The sequence below is a fragment of the Felis catus genome, chromosome D1 (assembly GCF_018350175.1).
Source record: "Felis catus isolate Fca126 chromosome D1, F.catus_Fca126_mat1.0, whole genome shotgun sequence".
In the NCBI taxonomy this organism is placed as follows: domain Eukaryota; kingdom Metazoa; phylum Chordata; class Mammalia; order Carnivora; family Felidae; genus Felis; species Felis catus.
Window position 1 is genome coordinate 85,756,657 of NC_058377.1, and position 14,815 is coordinate 85,771,471.

Consider the following 14,815-nt stretch of genomic DNA (forward strand, 5'->3'; position numbering starts at 1 on the left):
TATGTGTTTGAGCTCTAAAAACAGACACAAATACAGTGATGTGAACAGAGTCATAAAACTAGAGACCGTCTATCTAGGCTGATCTTTGGGCTTCAAATTTAGTGTTCACTATGCTACAGCTGTCTCAAATTTTTGAGAACTCTTAAGTGGCTTTAAACATTCATCAAACTAATGATTTAAGTATGTGTCTTAAAGCACCCACCAAAAAGTTAACCCAAAGCACCTTCCTTATGTGTTTCTACAGTGATATAAACTTGAACTATAATTTAAAAATCTTCCAGATTTGCTTGAGGGGGACACTAGTATTTGACTGTAATGAGCTTATGCTGAAAATTGGTGTTCATTAAGATAATTGAAATAGGTATCAGTTTTTGGATATTTTGAAATATATTTTGCATGTATACAGTTAATTCTCAAAGAGCACAGAAGTTGAAGAGGTTGTTATTATAGAAGTTAGTACATTTGGAATAATAAATATGTCTAAAAGTATTTTAGTTGTTAACTTCTTAATGGCATTTTTGTATTTTGATTTTTTTTTGTATAGCTCTGTAGAGCAAATCCATTACATTTGTTTTACATTAAAATATTATTTGAAAGTGAAACATTTGGCTGCTTATGTGTATACACATAAATATAAGTAATTAGATTATATTGTTATTCTAAAATATTATTTGACTCAGATTGTGACAAGCCTAATATAACCATATTGTGACAAAATATAATGATAGTAGGATGTTATGATACCAGAATGGTGAAACTGTGCTATAACATTGTATTTATTGCCTAAATGTATTTTGTGGTTACTGTGTAACAAGTAAATATTGTATTGTCACTGCCATGCAGTGCAGTGATTTTTACTACTGCCACTGTGATGTCAATGTAATTTTAAGCATAGATGCAAAATATATTTAAATGTATATTTGAATATATTACACAGGCAAATTGAATGTTGGTCTTTTGAACATATGCTGATATTTCTATTCATATTCCCAAGTGCTTTATAAATTTGAGGATTCCCCATATCAACATATTTTAAATGTGATCTAATCATATTAAATACTTTTGTTATGACAACTTAAATTTTGTTAGATATTGACATACATTTTCCAACTTGGCCACATTGAAATTGTTTCAAATTCTAAGATTTCCTAACCCAGGCTCCCAGCCTTGCCTTTCCAGGACATTTATGTTGTTATACGAGGACACTATATGTAAATATTTAATTTTTCTTCTTCTAAAGATTGGCAAAAAGTTTACAGTAGGTGAAGAATTCTGGCAGGATTTCTTTTTTTCTAGAATAAAAAAATATAGCTCATCCTAGGATCATATTGGCTAACCTGGAGGAATTTTCCCCAACCTCATCCTTCAAAAGGATACTTGAAGAAAGAGTGATTTCCCAGGTTTGACTGGCTTAAAATTTATGTGCTGTTTGGAACTTACTCAGTTTTGACAGTCAAGTGAATAGAAGATAGGGATTTGGGATAAATAATAGTTCGGGAAGAACACTCCAAAGAAGCCTGATGGTTGCTGCCATTTTCAACACTAATGTCAAAAAGTAAAAATACTGGTGGGCCTATTTCCTTTGCACCACAGTGTCTTAATATAGAGTGTGAAATGTACTTTGAGTTTGGACTATATATTAAAAATAATCCTGGTTATGATAGTTTAGCAACTGATATCTGTACATTTAAGGGAAATGTAGCTTATTCCTTTGTATTGTTATATAAAACTGTTTCATATATTTAAACTACAGAACCATTCTCACTGTTAGTAGCTTTTTCTATTTTGTTTCCCATATTTGCCCATCTAATAGTTTTGATAATCAAGAATTGTCAGGATATTTACTACCTCCTAGTGACAGATGAAAAAGTTGAATGGTTAACGAAATAAACTGCAATTTAATTTGAGGTATGGCATTAAGTAGTTAAGGACATTGCTATGAACCAAGGAAAGAATATGAACTTTTTGTGCATTGTTTTTTCCCTAAAGTGACCTTCTATGATTTTATACAAAACTATTCCTTTATAGAAAACACTAGAAAGAACTGATATAAATCGTTGTCTTTCCTGACTTTTCGTTCTTTTCCCTTTTACTTCCTGTAACTGAAAAAGGAGATGTCTTTGTAAGATTTCACTTCTGGGCCTTCTTGTCCCAATATATTAACTTGGCCTTGCTTACCCAGAATTTATAGCTTAATTAGAGATTTGTTTTGGGAAGTGTATGGGGATTGAATTTTCTACCTTTAAAATCATTTTCTGGGGTCCCTGGTGAGCTCAGTTGGTAGAGCATGTGACTTTTGATATCAGGGTTGTGAGTTCAAGCCCCACATTGGACATGGAGCCTACTTAAAAAAAAAAAAAAAAAAAAATTGTAGGAGTGCCTGGGTGGCTCAGTTGGTTAAGCATCGACTCTTGATTTCTGCTCAGGTCTTGATCTCAAGGTTGGTGGGATTGAGCCCTGCATGGGGCTTCACACTGTCAGAGCCTGCTTGGAATTCTCTCTTCCTACTACTCCACCACACATGCACATGCTCTCAAAATAAATAGACATTTAAAAAACAAAAGTTATAAAAATTAAAATTTTAAATCATTTGCTAATTATTCACATGAATAAAAACAACCCTTTGTATTTTAAAAATCATAAAATTTCAAGATAATTGTCAAGATCTTAAATTTTCTGGTAATGTTTCCTAAAGTATTAGATTTTTTCCTAGTTTTCAGACAAAATGCTGTGTCGTTTTTAAAATTTAAAACCTTGAAATTAACACTTTAAAAGAATCCTCAAGCTTTCAAACTCATAATCTTACATGTTGATAAACTATTCTACCTGTATTTTTAGTAAGCTGGAAATACATAGACTTATTAAAGAAATCCATAAGTAAAACCAAGAGTTTATTTGCTTAGTGACTTCAATGTGATGATTGCTCTGAGATCTGATTAAAAGAGAAAGGAGGCAATAAACAAGACCATTTCACTCCTTATGTTTCATCACAGAAATAAGATGATTGCTTCCTTTCCTGTTACGTACCTGTCAAACATTTTAGTGAACTATTGGGAAAAGATAGTCTATTTTAATTGGGAACTATTAATGTGAAATCAGTGTTCCTTTTCAAATAAAATTACTAATGGATATTTGCATTTAAACATATATTAAAACGAGCTTTGGTTCAATGTAGCATGTCAAGATAGCCTGTCATGGTTGGTTGCTTAAGCTTTGGATTTTTTGATGAAGGCATAGCTACAAACTTGCTCAAACTTACGTCAGAACCTCAGTGTATCAAGTGAGGTATATCAAAATACCTTATATAAACAGAGGTATTTTAGGGAAATGTAAGGTCTTGTCACACTGAAATTTGGAAGAACAGAGGAACTTTGCTGCTATATGTGTGTGTATATGTCCATATCAAATCCTTTCACCTCATACACACACAATAAAAGTTTGAATTTTAAAATAGTAATAAGGTGGCTTCATCTTATTCCCCATAACCAACCTTCAAAATGACCAAACTTTACCTGAGCCTTCCAAATTTGAATCTAGTAAATTTACATAATAGAACCCTTTAGAAAAAAAAATTTACCTTTTTAAAACAACTTTTTTTTTTTTTAATTTTAGAGAGACAGAACGTGAGTTGAGGAGAGAAGCAGAGAGAGAGAGAGAGAGAGAGAGAGAGAGAAAATCTTGAGCAGGACCCACGCCCATGGTGGAGCCTGATGCAGGGCTCAATCTCAGGACCCTGAGGTCATGACCTGAGCCGAAATCCAGAGTTGGATGCTTAACCAACTAAGCCACCCAGGGGCCCCAAAACTTCCTTTTTGTAAGAGAAGTTCTGATAGTATGTTAAGATGATTGGTTAAAGTCATTAAAATGTCCTCATTTTATGTTGTTTTAAGTAATGTTCAAAGTTTCCAAACATAGAATTTTAATGTACATGAGATTTTAAGATTTAATTGGGTGGCATTTCCTGAATTGTCAGAAACAGTGGATTACTTGAATCATTCTTACAGAAAATTGCCTTCTTAGCATACACTCATTTGTGATGCTTTGTATAATGCTTTGCTTAACTAATTCATCAATGGGAAGTATTCTTACTAAGTCTTATTACTATAGTGATCACTATCACATAATGATAAATCTTTAATGATTTGTTTTAATTAGAAAATAATGGCCACAATGGTAACAGCTATTACTACCTCTCTGAGCCAGACACTTGAGAACTAGGTATCACTTCATTTACTCAGGAAATTATTCCTTGATCTGTTCTTATCACACTGTGAATAACATTCACACACACAAAAAAAATCTTTAATTCTATAACTATTCCAGTTGTATGCCTTACATAAATTCTTACTTTGAGGCTACATGAATGTAGACCCAGGGATGTTTAGGTTAGAAACCTAAATCTTTCCTATAAGAAATAAGTTATGGAAAGAAAAGCAGCTAACTTTTATAGCATCTCCTCTAGACTAGACTGCAGTCTGCTATATCTATCTATTGGTTCATCTTAAATATACACACAATGATGATTAGTATACAAATGCTTGTTTTTTCATGTACGGGAAAGTACAGAAATAAGCAATTAGAAAGTAATATGGTCCACATGGATCAAAACATCAGTGGTAGTCTAGATGTAGCACCAACTTTGTAAAAGTAAACATTGAGCCTAATCTTAGAGAAGATCTTTTGTTTCTCCGATCCTTCATGGTTGTTATCCTGTATATTTCAACTTATGTGAATCTTTTATTTGGAACAACATTTGAAGTTATCCTATGTAGTCTGGTGTGACTTCAAATGCTGTCATGAAAGAACACATCTAAATGTGAAATTAAAATATAGATTTGGTCTATAACAAATCCTTCTAAACATAAAAATGTATAAATTACTACTTTCTTCTTTTTAAAATCTTCTTCTCTAACAACTTGAAATGTTCTACCTGTAGTCATCAAGTCACCAAAGTCACCAAGTGTGTTCATGTATGTGACCAAATTTCACATTCGTTGAAACATAACATTTATGCATATTTGCAAGGTCAAAATGTAAACACTATCAAGGGAACTTTTCATACTAAGTTTTTCTATATAATGTTTGCCACTACAAAATTTGTTGGGGGAAGAGTTCTTTATTGGTATTCTGTTTCTTTCCCAGTTTTATGCACCAAAACCGAAAAACACATGTAGGATTGACTTCAATTGTCCACCAGTTTTGACTAGTTTCTTTTTTAATTACTTGAAATATATTTCATTCTTTGAAATACACATTTTATTCTTTGTAAGTGAATTTGCTAGTATAATTTGTAACATTAATTGCAAATAGTAATACTTTTACAAATACTTTTACCAATGTTTCACAAGATATTTGTACTCAAATGTCTTTTTACTGTAGTTCTAGTCTCCTAAAATTTGATTTTAAATTGATTTTTAATGAAATCCCTATTTAAGTTCTATGCTCAGGATCATATTACCCTAATTCAGATATTCAAAACAACATTTCCTTCAAGTATTAAAAATGTATTTTATGATTGTGACCTTTTTGTTTGAAATACAAAAGTATTGTTCATTTTAAATTCTAAATGTATTTAAGGGTATGCACAGTCTTTGCGTATATTATTCATAATGAAAAAAATTAGCTTAATTATCAGGGTTATTTTCCCCCAAGGCTTATTAAATGTGAGGGTAAATAATAAAGTGGAATTTCTATTATAATAACCTTTCTTTTTTATGTTGTACTTCTGTAGTATTAAGTTACTGTGAACATTTAGGTCTCAGCTATTGAGTTAATTTATTAACAAGTGCTAAATATAACATTACTGGAACACGTAACCGCAGTTATATTGAATGCTACATGGTCCTATCACAGGAGAAAGGAGGATAGTACAGTATATTATGAAAGTAATTGTAATGTGTAGTGTGTAATTACATATAATATGTAATTATTTCATAATAGCACCTTAAGCAAAGTATTGCAAAGGTAATTAAAATGTTGTTCTCATCTGCAATTTTAAAGTTACTGAAGTAGCAGTTCTTGATAAAGCTTAACTTTTATGCTAAAGATAATGTGTATAAAAAGGTAGCTAGATTAATTTTCTTCTTTGTTTTGTTTCACTTCCAGGTGGAGGTTTGGCCGTTGGAACAGTTCTTCTAATTGGTTAGTATGGCATACACACTTTGTTCTTCCTAATCAGAGTTTTCTGTTGTACATAATGATTTTTATGGGTTTGCCTATTCTGATATTAAATATGTCACTTTCTATAAGAATTAAGGTAAATTAGAGAGGAAATGCCTTAAGTTTTAATTTAAATTCAAATGTTGATCTGAACTTGAAATAAATGAAGCAAGTATATCTGAAAATATAGCTCTTATAAATTAAAAATGTTCACAGTGCATTGTCCTCCATTTTTTTTTTAAAAAAAGCTAAAATCATTGCCAATTGTTTTTTTGTTTTGTTTTGTTTTGGAGAATCTCTGTATTTGTATTTTCAGTGGAATTAAAACAGTGATTAGTTTGAGAAGTTGATGTACCAATAAGTCCATTGTATATATATCATACATTTTTATCATTTTCTTCTTATTGAAAGAAAAGTCACAGACCAATAAATCATATTTTCCTCATCTTTAAGCACCAATGGTTCTTATTTAATTATACATACAGGGGCACCTGGGTGGCGCAGTCGGTTAAGCGTCCGACTTCAGCCAGGTCACGATCTCGCGGTCCGTGAGTTCGAGCCCCGCGTCAGGCTCTGGGCTGATGGCTCGGAGCCTGGAGCCTGTTTCTGATTCTGTGTCTCCTTCTCTCTCTGCCCCTCCCCCCCTTCATGCTCTGTCTCTCTCTGTCTCAAAAATAAATTAAAAACGTTAAAAAATTAAAAAAAAAATCAGGAAAAAAAAATTATACATACATAATCCCATTTGCCTTATTGTTTAGTTTAGATCATAGAATCTTGGAATTGAAATAAACCTTGGCAGTTACGTAGTCAAAGCTCCCATCTAGCTACAAATCACTTTTCCGTCTAGACACAAATCACTTTTCCATCATCCTTGACAGTAGCAAACACCATTTGAATATAGATTATATAGTTTAAAGAGCTCATTACTTCACAAAAGAATGCATTTTTTTCCAATATATGAAATATATTGTCAAAATGGTTTCCATACAACACCCAGTGCTCATCCCAGAAGGTGTCCTCCTCAATACCCATTACCCACCCTCCCCTCCCTCCCACCCCCCATCAACCCTCAGTTGGTTCTCAGTTTTTAAGTCTCTTATGCTTTGGCTCTCTCCCATTCTAACCTCTTTTTTTTTTTTTTCCTACCCCTCCCCCATGGGTTTCTATTAAGTTTCTCAGGATCCATATAAGAGTGAAAACATATGGTATCTGTCTTTCTCTGTATGGCTTATTTCACTTAGCATCACACTCTCCAGTTCCATCCATGTTGCTACAAGGGGCCATATTTCATTCTTTCTCATTGCCACGTAGTACTCCATTGTGTATATAAACCACAATTTCTTTATCCATTCATCAGTTGATGGACATTTAGGCTCTTTCCATAATTTGGCTATTGTTGAGAGTGCTGCTATAAACATTGGGGTACAAGTGCCCCTATGCATCAGTACTCCTGTATCCCTTGGGTAAATTCCTAGCAGTGCTACTGCTGGGTCATAGGGTAGGTCTATTTTTAATTTTCTGAGGAACCTCCACACTGCTTTCCAGAGTGGCTGCACCAATTTGCATTCCCACCAACAGTGCAAGAGGGTTCCCGTTTCTCCACATCCTCTCCAGCATCTATAGTCTCCTGATTTGTTCATTTTGGCCACTCTGACTGGCGTGAGGTGATACCTGAGTGTGGTTTCGATTTGTATTTCTCTGATGAGGAGTGACGTTGAGCACCTTTTCATGTGCCTGTTGGCCTTCCGGATGTCTTCTTTAGAGAAGTGTCTATTCATGTTTTCTGCCCATTTCTTCACTGGGTTATTTGTTTTTCGGGTGTGGAGTTTGGTGAGCTCTTTATAGACTTTGGATACTAGCCCTTTGTCCGATATGTCATTTGCAAATATCTTTTCCCATTCCGTTGGTTGCCTTTTAGTTTTGTTGGTTGTTTCCTTTGCTGTGCAGAAGCTTTTTATCTCAAAAGAATGCGTTCTTGTTGAAAATGCTATAATGTTTTAGAAAGTTCTTCATATTAATGTTGAACCTGTATAATTTAACAGATTTGTTGTTCCTAATTTTGTCCTCTGGCATAATATAGAATTAATTTATGTACTTTTTCATGTGACACTCTTAAAATACTTGAAAGTAACTATTTTATCGCCTCAGATCTTCTCTAAATGAAATAGAGAGTTTCTTAATCTGCTTTTTATGTGTTGTAGTTTTCACATTCCTCAGTCTCCTGGTATGTTCTTTTGTCGCACCTTTCAGTCAGCACCATCTCTTCAACTATGCTCAGAACTGAATACAATATTCCAAATTTAGTGTGACCTATATTCAGCATATTGAGACTGTCAAATGTGATAATCCAGATAGCATTATTATTTCTATGCCCAATAAAGTTGCTTTATATTCATTGACTTCTCTTAAGGTAGCAATGAAATGTGTTAAGTATTTTAGAAAACTCTGCTCCAGGAATGACTAAAATGCAAAATGGTTGTGGGGCGCCTGGGTGGCTCAGTCGGTTAAGCATCTGACTTTGGCTCAGGTCATGATCTTGCAGTTCACAGGTTCAAGTCCCACGTCAGGCTCTGTGCTGACAGCTCAGAGCCTGGAGCCTGCTTCAAATTCTGTCTCCCTCTGTCTCTGCCCTTCCCCTGCTCGTGCTGTATCTCTGTCTGTCTCTCTCTCTCTCTCAAAAATAAATAAACATTAAGCAATTAAAAAAAAAAAAAGACAAAACAGTGGTGTGTAAAATTTGCTACATACATAAGCATTTCTCTAATAAATGAAGCTCAATCTGGAAAACTCAAAAGAGATTTGTAGTATATCTTACTCCCCATCTCTGCTGGATAATTGAAAAGTAGTAATAATAATAGTGGAGCTGCCCTTTATTTAAGTCTCACTCTGGGTAATGTATTGTGGTAAATGTTTTATACACAATTTTTCCCTTAATATAACAATCTTATAAGATACTACGTGTAATCCATATTATCCCCATTTTATATTTTAAGAAATAAGATTCAGAGGAGTGAAGTAACTTTCCCATTATCACATAGTTAGTGAGAGAACTAGGATTTGAAATCTGGTATGACTGAAAAGTTCATATTTTTTGTAACTGTGCTATGTAGCTTTTTTAATGCTTCATTTAATGATCACAAACACTAAAATAGGAGTTTTATGCCTTTTTTTTAGAATAAAGTATTAAATAGTTAAAGAAAGCCTACATTTGTGTGGGCTTTTTCTTTTAGTAAATTTTCAAATTTCTAAACTTGAAAGAGTCCTTCTTTAATTATTCACAATAAGGATACAGGTTGCAGCCGTGCCAAAATTCTTTGTTTTAAGGAAACAAGTTGGTGGTTGCCAGAAGGGAGAATGGTGGGGAGATGAGTAAAATGGGTGAATGGGAGTGGGAGGTACAGGCATCTGGTTATGGAATGCATACATCACAAGGATGAAAGGCAGAGCATAAAGATTCCAGTCGATGGTATTATAATAGTGTTATATGATGAGAGATCATAACCATACTTCTGGTGAACATAGCATAAGGTATAGAGTTGTCGAATCACTATATTGTATTCCTCGAAACTAATGTAACATTGTGTGTCAACTAAACTTCAATTAAAAATATAGTAAAATAAAATTTTTTTAAAAAAAGAAAAAACTCTTATTTTACATTATCAGCATTTCTTCATGCCAGTCTGAAGTTTTATGTCCATCATAATAAAACAATATACAGAGAATATTATTTAAGATTTGTTTCAGATATGCAATATTTGTTAAAAATTGGCCTGTATAGTTGCAGCTTATTGCTATCTAAAATATATTAACTTTTAAAGTTTTTTAAGTTTACTTATTTTGAGAGAGAGAGAGTAGGGGAGGGGCAGAGAGAGAATGAGAAAGAGAGAATCCCAAGCCGGCTCTGCACTGCCAGATCATGACCTGAGCTGAGATCAAGAATCAGGTGCTTAACCAACTGAACCACCCAGGTGCCCCTAAAATATATTAATTTTTAAAAATCATGCCATTGAGTCATTTTGGTCCTGTGTTCAGTCATCATATTTAACACAACCATTAGTTTCCGTGCAGCTCTTGGTGATAAAATATTTGCCAGTTTCTTACCAGCCATTTACTTTGATCACTACAATAGAATTTTCTGGACATTTACCTAGTGCCAAGTCTCTGAATAATATATAACATTTAAGAAAAAGTTAAGTAAAATATGTTCTATAAAATATTTGTGTCACCCATCAGTTTTTAAGGACTTAGGGTACAGAATTATTCCTAACAGTAGATGTAAGAGGGAGAAATACCCTGTAATTGAGAATTTCTAGAAATGGTGATGTCAGTCTCATTTTTAAAAACTTATCTTTTAGTTAAGAATTGTTGAAGGATTTTATGGAAAAAATAATTCACAGTTTTAATATCAATAAATAAATACATAAAATACAAAAGGATATCTAGAGAAAATTAGGTTGTCCTTTCAGTTGTTCATCCCCATACCCAGAGACAATACTGTCCTAGTATCTTCCCCAATTATTTTTACTTAAGAAATAAACATGGGAGCACTCTGCTTTTTCCACTTAACACATCTTAGAAATCAGTCCATGTGCATTCATATGCCTCATTCTTCTAACAACTGTGTAAGATTTCATTATATGGATGTGCCATAATTTATTTAAATAATTCCCTATTGATGAATTTAAGTTCCATTTTTCTATTGCTAACAATGCTATTGTACATAATCTTGTATATAAGCTTTGCATACATATGTAAATATCTGTAGACTTGGACACTTGGGTGGCTCAGTTGGTTGAGCGTCCAACTCTTGCTTTCGGCTCAGGTCGTGATCCCAGGGTCATTAGATCAAGCCCCATGTCCAGCTCTGTGTCGAGCCAGAGCCTGCTTGATATTCTCTCTCTCTCCCTCTGCACCTCTCTCCTGCTTATGCTCTCTGTCTCTAAAATAAAATTTAAAAAAATATTTTGAAAAATATCTGTAGAATGAATTCTAAGATATAGAGTTGCTTAGTTGTTAAGCGTGTTAAATTGTATTAGGTATTATTAGCATGTTAATTAGCATATTATTAGCATTGTATTAGATATTAATAGATTGCTCTCCCAAGAGATTATACCATCTTTTACTTCAGTCAGTCAGCAGTTATAAGAATACACCAGTGAGTTTACCCTCACCCTGACAACACTGTATCTTATCAAACATTTAAATTTTTACCAGTCCAAACAAGTGAAAAGTAAAGAATGACATTTCATCATTTGGGTCTCAGACTTTTCTCTTTAATAACTAAAAATCTGGGAAGTTATTATAATAGTTTTTAAAATATGCAACTGAAATTTATTTATTTATTTAAAAAAAAATTTATGTTTATTTTTGAGAGACAGAGTCGAGTTGGGGAGGGGCAGAGAGACAGAGACACAAAATCCAAAGCAGGCTCCAGGCTCTGAGCTGTCAGCACAGAACCTGATGAGGGGCTCAAACCCACAAACTGTGAGATCGTGACCTGAGCTGAAGTTGGACACTTAACTAATTGAGCCACCCAAGTGCCCCTAAAATGTGCAACTAAATTTTAATTCTTTGCTCCAGTGGAAGTATCTGGATATGATATGATACTAGGAATCCACTGATTATTTATGATTTATTCAGTGAACGTTCATTGAACACACAGGTATATGCTAGATATTGGGGTTATATATATAAATAAAATACTCACTTCCCTTACAGAACTTTGCACCTGTGGAGGAGACATATGTAAAGCAAATAATTACAATATAATAAGTTAAATACCATAATAAATGTGTCTATTATTATTACATTTTAACATTGGTTGTAGCTAGAACAGGGGACTGCTATTGATTTTTATATATTGATCTTATCACCAGCAACTTTTTTTTTTATTTTTATTTTTTAATTTACATCCAAATTAGTTAGCATATAGTGCAACAATGATTTCAGGAGTAGATTCCTTAAGTTTTGAATAGTTTATAGATTCACTTGTGTATTATAATTGGCCAATCATCTTCTTCAAATATTGATAATGTTATTTCATAACAGATTTTGGTATCTGTTTTGGTATCTGGAAGTGGGTGCTTCCATAACAAATACCAAAAAATATGGGAGTGGCTTTGGGACCAGGTTAGTAGGCAAAAGCTGGAAGGATTTTGAGGAGCACATTAGAGAGATCCTAAATTGCCATGAACAGATTGTTGGTAGAAATATTATACTCTAATGACAGTGAGAGTGAAAAGGAACTGAAGACCATGTTACTGAAAGCCAGAAGATGGGGAATCCTTGTTATATAGTGGCAGAAAGCATAGTGACATTGTTGTCTGCAGTTATATGGGAACAGAACACATACATGCCTAATGAACTTGATCTAGCAAAGGAGATTTTTTTATCAAGAGTAATAAGGAGAAACTCAGACAAGAATAACTAAAGCCTAGTAACATTAAAAAAAAAAGTCTGATGAAATATCAGTTCGCCAATGTTTTTATTATACTTGGTATTCAATAACTGTTTGTTGAATAATGATTAAATAAAAGAATGTGACAAGTATAAGACACAGGCCTTACCTTTATAGTCTGGTTTTTCCATAAAGCTAATATTTTGAATCTTCTTAGTATTATTTATGCTCTACTATCAATTTCTATGTGTCGAATATTTTTGAAAATATGTATAACTGTGGGAAACTTAGTTTCATCATCTATTAGCTTGTTTTCTTTAGAAAACCTTAAAGCAAAATTTGGAAACATTTTCACATTTTTGAAAGATTAGATTAGAAGAAGGAGTTTTATATACTAGGTTCTCTACTTTTCTTCATTGCCAAGTCAATACAACTTGTACAGTGAATGAAATTTGCCTTAAAAAAATGGATGAATAGTTCTAAATATAAACCAATTATGGAGATTTAAGGTTAGTGGTTGGTAGCATAGGATATTACTATGTTGCTCATGACTCAAATATTTTTTTTTTAATTCTAGAAGTTGAAGAACATTAAAGCATGAATATGTTTGCATTAATAGTTTATCACTTATAGATTGTCAATTTTTAAACCATTTCTCTTCAAATAGATTACTCACGTACTAAGGCATGTGCATAAGTGTGTGCGTGAGTATGGGCCTGCAGAGCAGCGTGTTTATAATTTCAGTAGCAATGGAACTGTGAAAACTAGAGCTTATGAGCGCTGCCAGAGACCCAGAGTAGGTCTACTTTAGACCTTCCAAATAAAGCTAACTAAATAAATATGAATTTATAACAGACCATTCTCAATTGAATGAGTACGGGCCCCCTACATTTATTTAAAAATCAAAGATTTTTCCTAAAATATGTTTCATTCTTTAGTACTGGACTGGGTTTTGAGATGTTTTATATTTAAATGCTTTCTGGCAGTCTAGTACAAGGGTAAAATTGGGACATTTTAAAAGTATCAAAAGTGAAGGAATGGCATAAATATTTAGAGTTTTTACAGCTTCTTTTAAAATAAAGGATCTTGATCTGTTTGCAGAGATATTGAGCATCAAAGAGATTTAGTGGAAGTTGCCAGTCATTAAAATACAAGTTATGTGACATTTATGAGCCCATTATTTTTAAATTAATCTCTTATGTTAATTATATCATTTTAGGAGCCTGCTTCAGATTCTGTGTCTCCTTCTCTCTCTCCCTCCCTCTCTCTCTCTCTCTCTCAAAAATAAATAAACATTAAAAAAATTAGAATCTTCCACTCTCTTCACAATTTTAACTTGTTATTAATTCATGTAATATCAAAAACAAAGCACTCTCCATATACTTTTCACAAGATATTATAATACTTTCTTGTCAATTGCCTTAAACCTTTTTGAAATTGCTGAGCTATATTTTTTCTTCTACACCATGTAATGAATTCTGAGCATTTTCCTTATTATGCACGAGTTGGCAAACTGCAGCCTGTGGGCCAGTGACCTATCTATAAATAAAGTTTTATTGGAACACTACCATGCTTAATGATTTGTACATTGTCTATGGCTGTTCCTGTCATCACAAAGCAGAGTTGAGTAGTTTCAACAGAGACTGTATGGTTCACAAGCCTGAAATACTTACTTTCTGACTTTTTAAGAAAAAGCTTGCTAATATCTGTTTTTGTAGTATATTTTGTATTTTTCTTAATTTATTTTATATTAGTATAACTTGTCAAAAGACTAAAATAAGACAAACTGGTATCCATGCAGTTCTTTAGTAAGACCTCCTGACCTTTTGTCCTGAAGCATCTAAGCACCTACGCTGTGTTTAGCACTGCTAGGCAGTTTAAATCTTGGGTTTTACCCTTTCTGAACTTAAACTGGATATTGGTTACACATGGAATAAATGAGAACAGTACATATATAATATATAGATGTTTTTGCAAACATAAGAGATATGGAAAGACAAATTGAATCAAACTGTGGGTAGAAATTGAGGGGAGAGGGAGGGAGAAAAGTACTCATATGGAAGCCCATATTACCAAATGCACAAAAGTAGATATCAACATAGTATGCTTATGTAGTAAAGAAGTGAAAGCTCTTCTAAAGCAGAAAGTTTATATTGAGGATTAGTCAAAGGGAAAGTTTGGCCTCCTGGGTCTCTTGCCTCAACTACCTGCTTGTAGAATTCAGATTGTAAAACCTCAGAACCTTATACTAGCTTCTCA

The 14,815-nt window shown here is 33.2% G+C and overlaps 1 protein-coding gene across 4 annotated transcripts in view; it reads left to right on the forward strand.

Annotated features, from left to right (window-relative positions):
- ELP4 (elongator acetyltransferase complex subunit 4) overlaps positions 1-14,815 on the forward strand; it is a 246,800-nt gene that overhangs the window by 1,850 nt on the left and 230,135 nt on the right. For all 4 annotated transcript variants that reach the window (XM_023239673.2, XM_045039094.1, XM_045039093.1 and 1 more), the window contains exon 2: positions 6,106-6,141. In XM_023239673.2, coding sequence (XP_023095441.1) covers positions 6,106-6,141 — 36 coding nt within the window. The remainder of the gene's footprint in view (positions 1-6,105; positions 6,142-14,815) is intronic.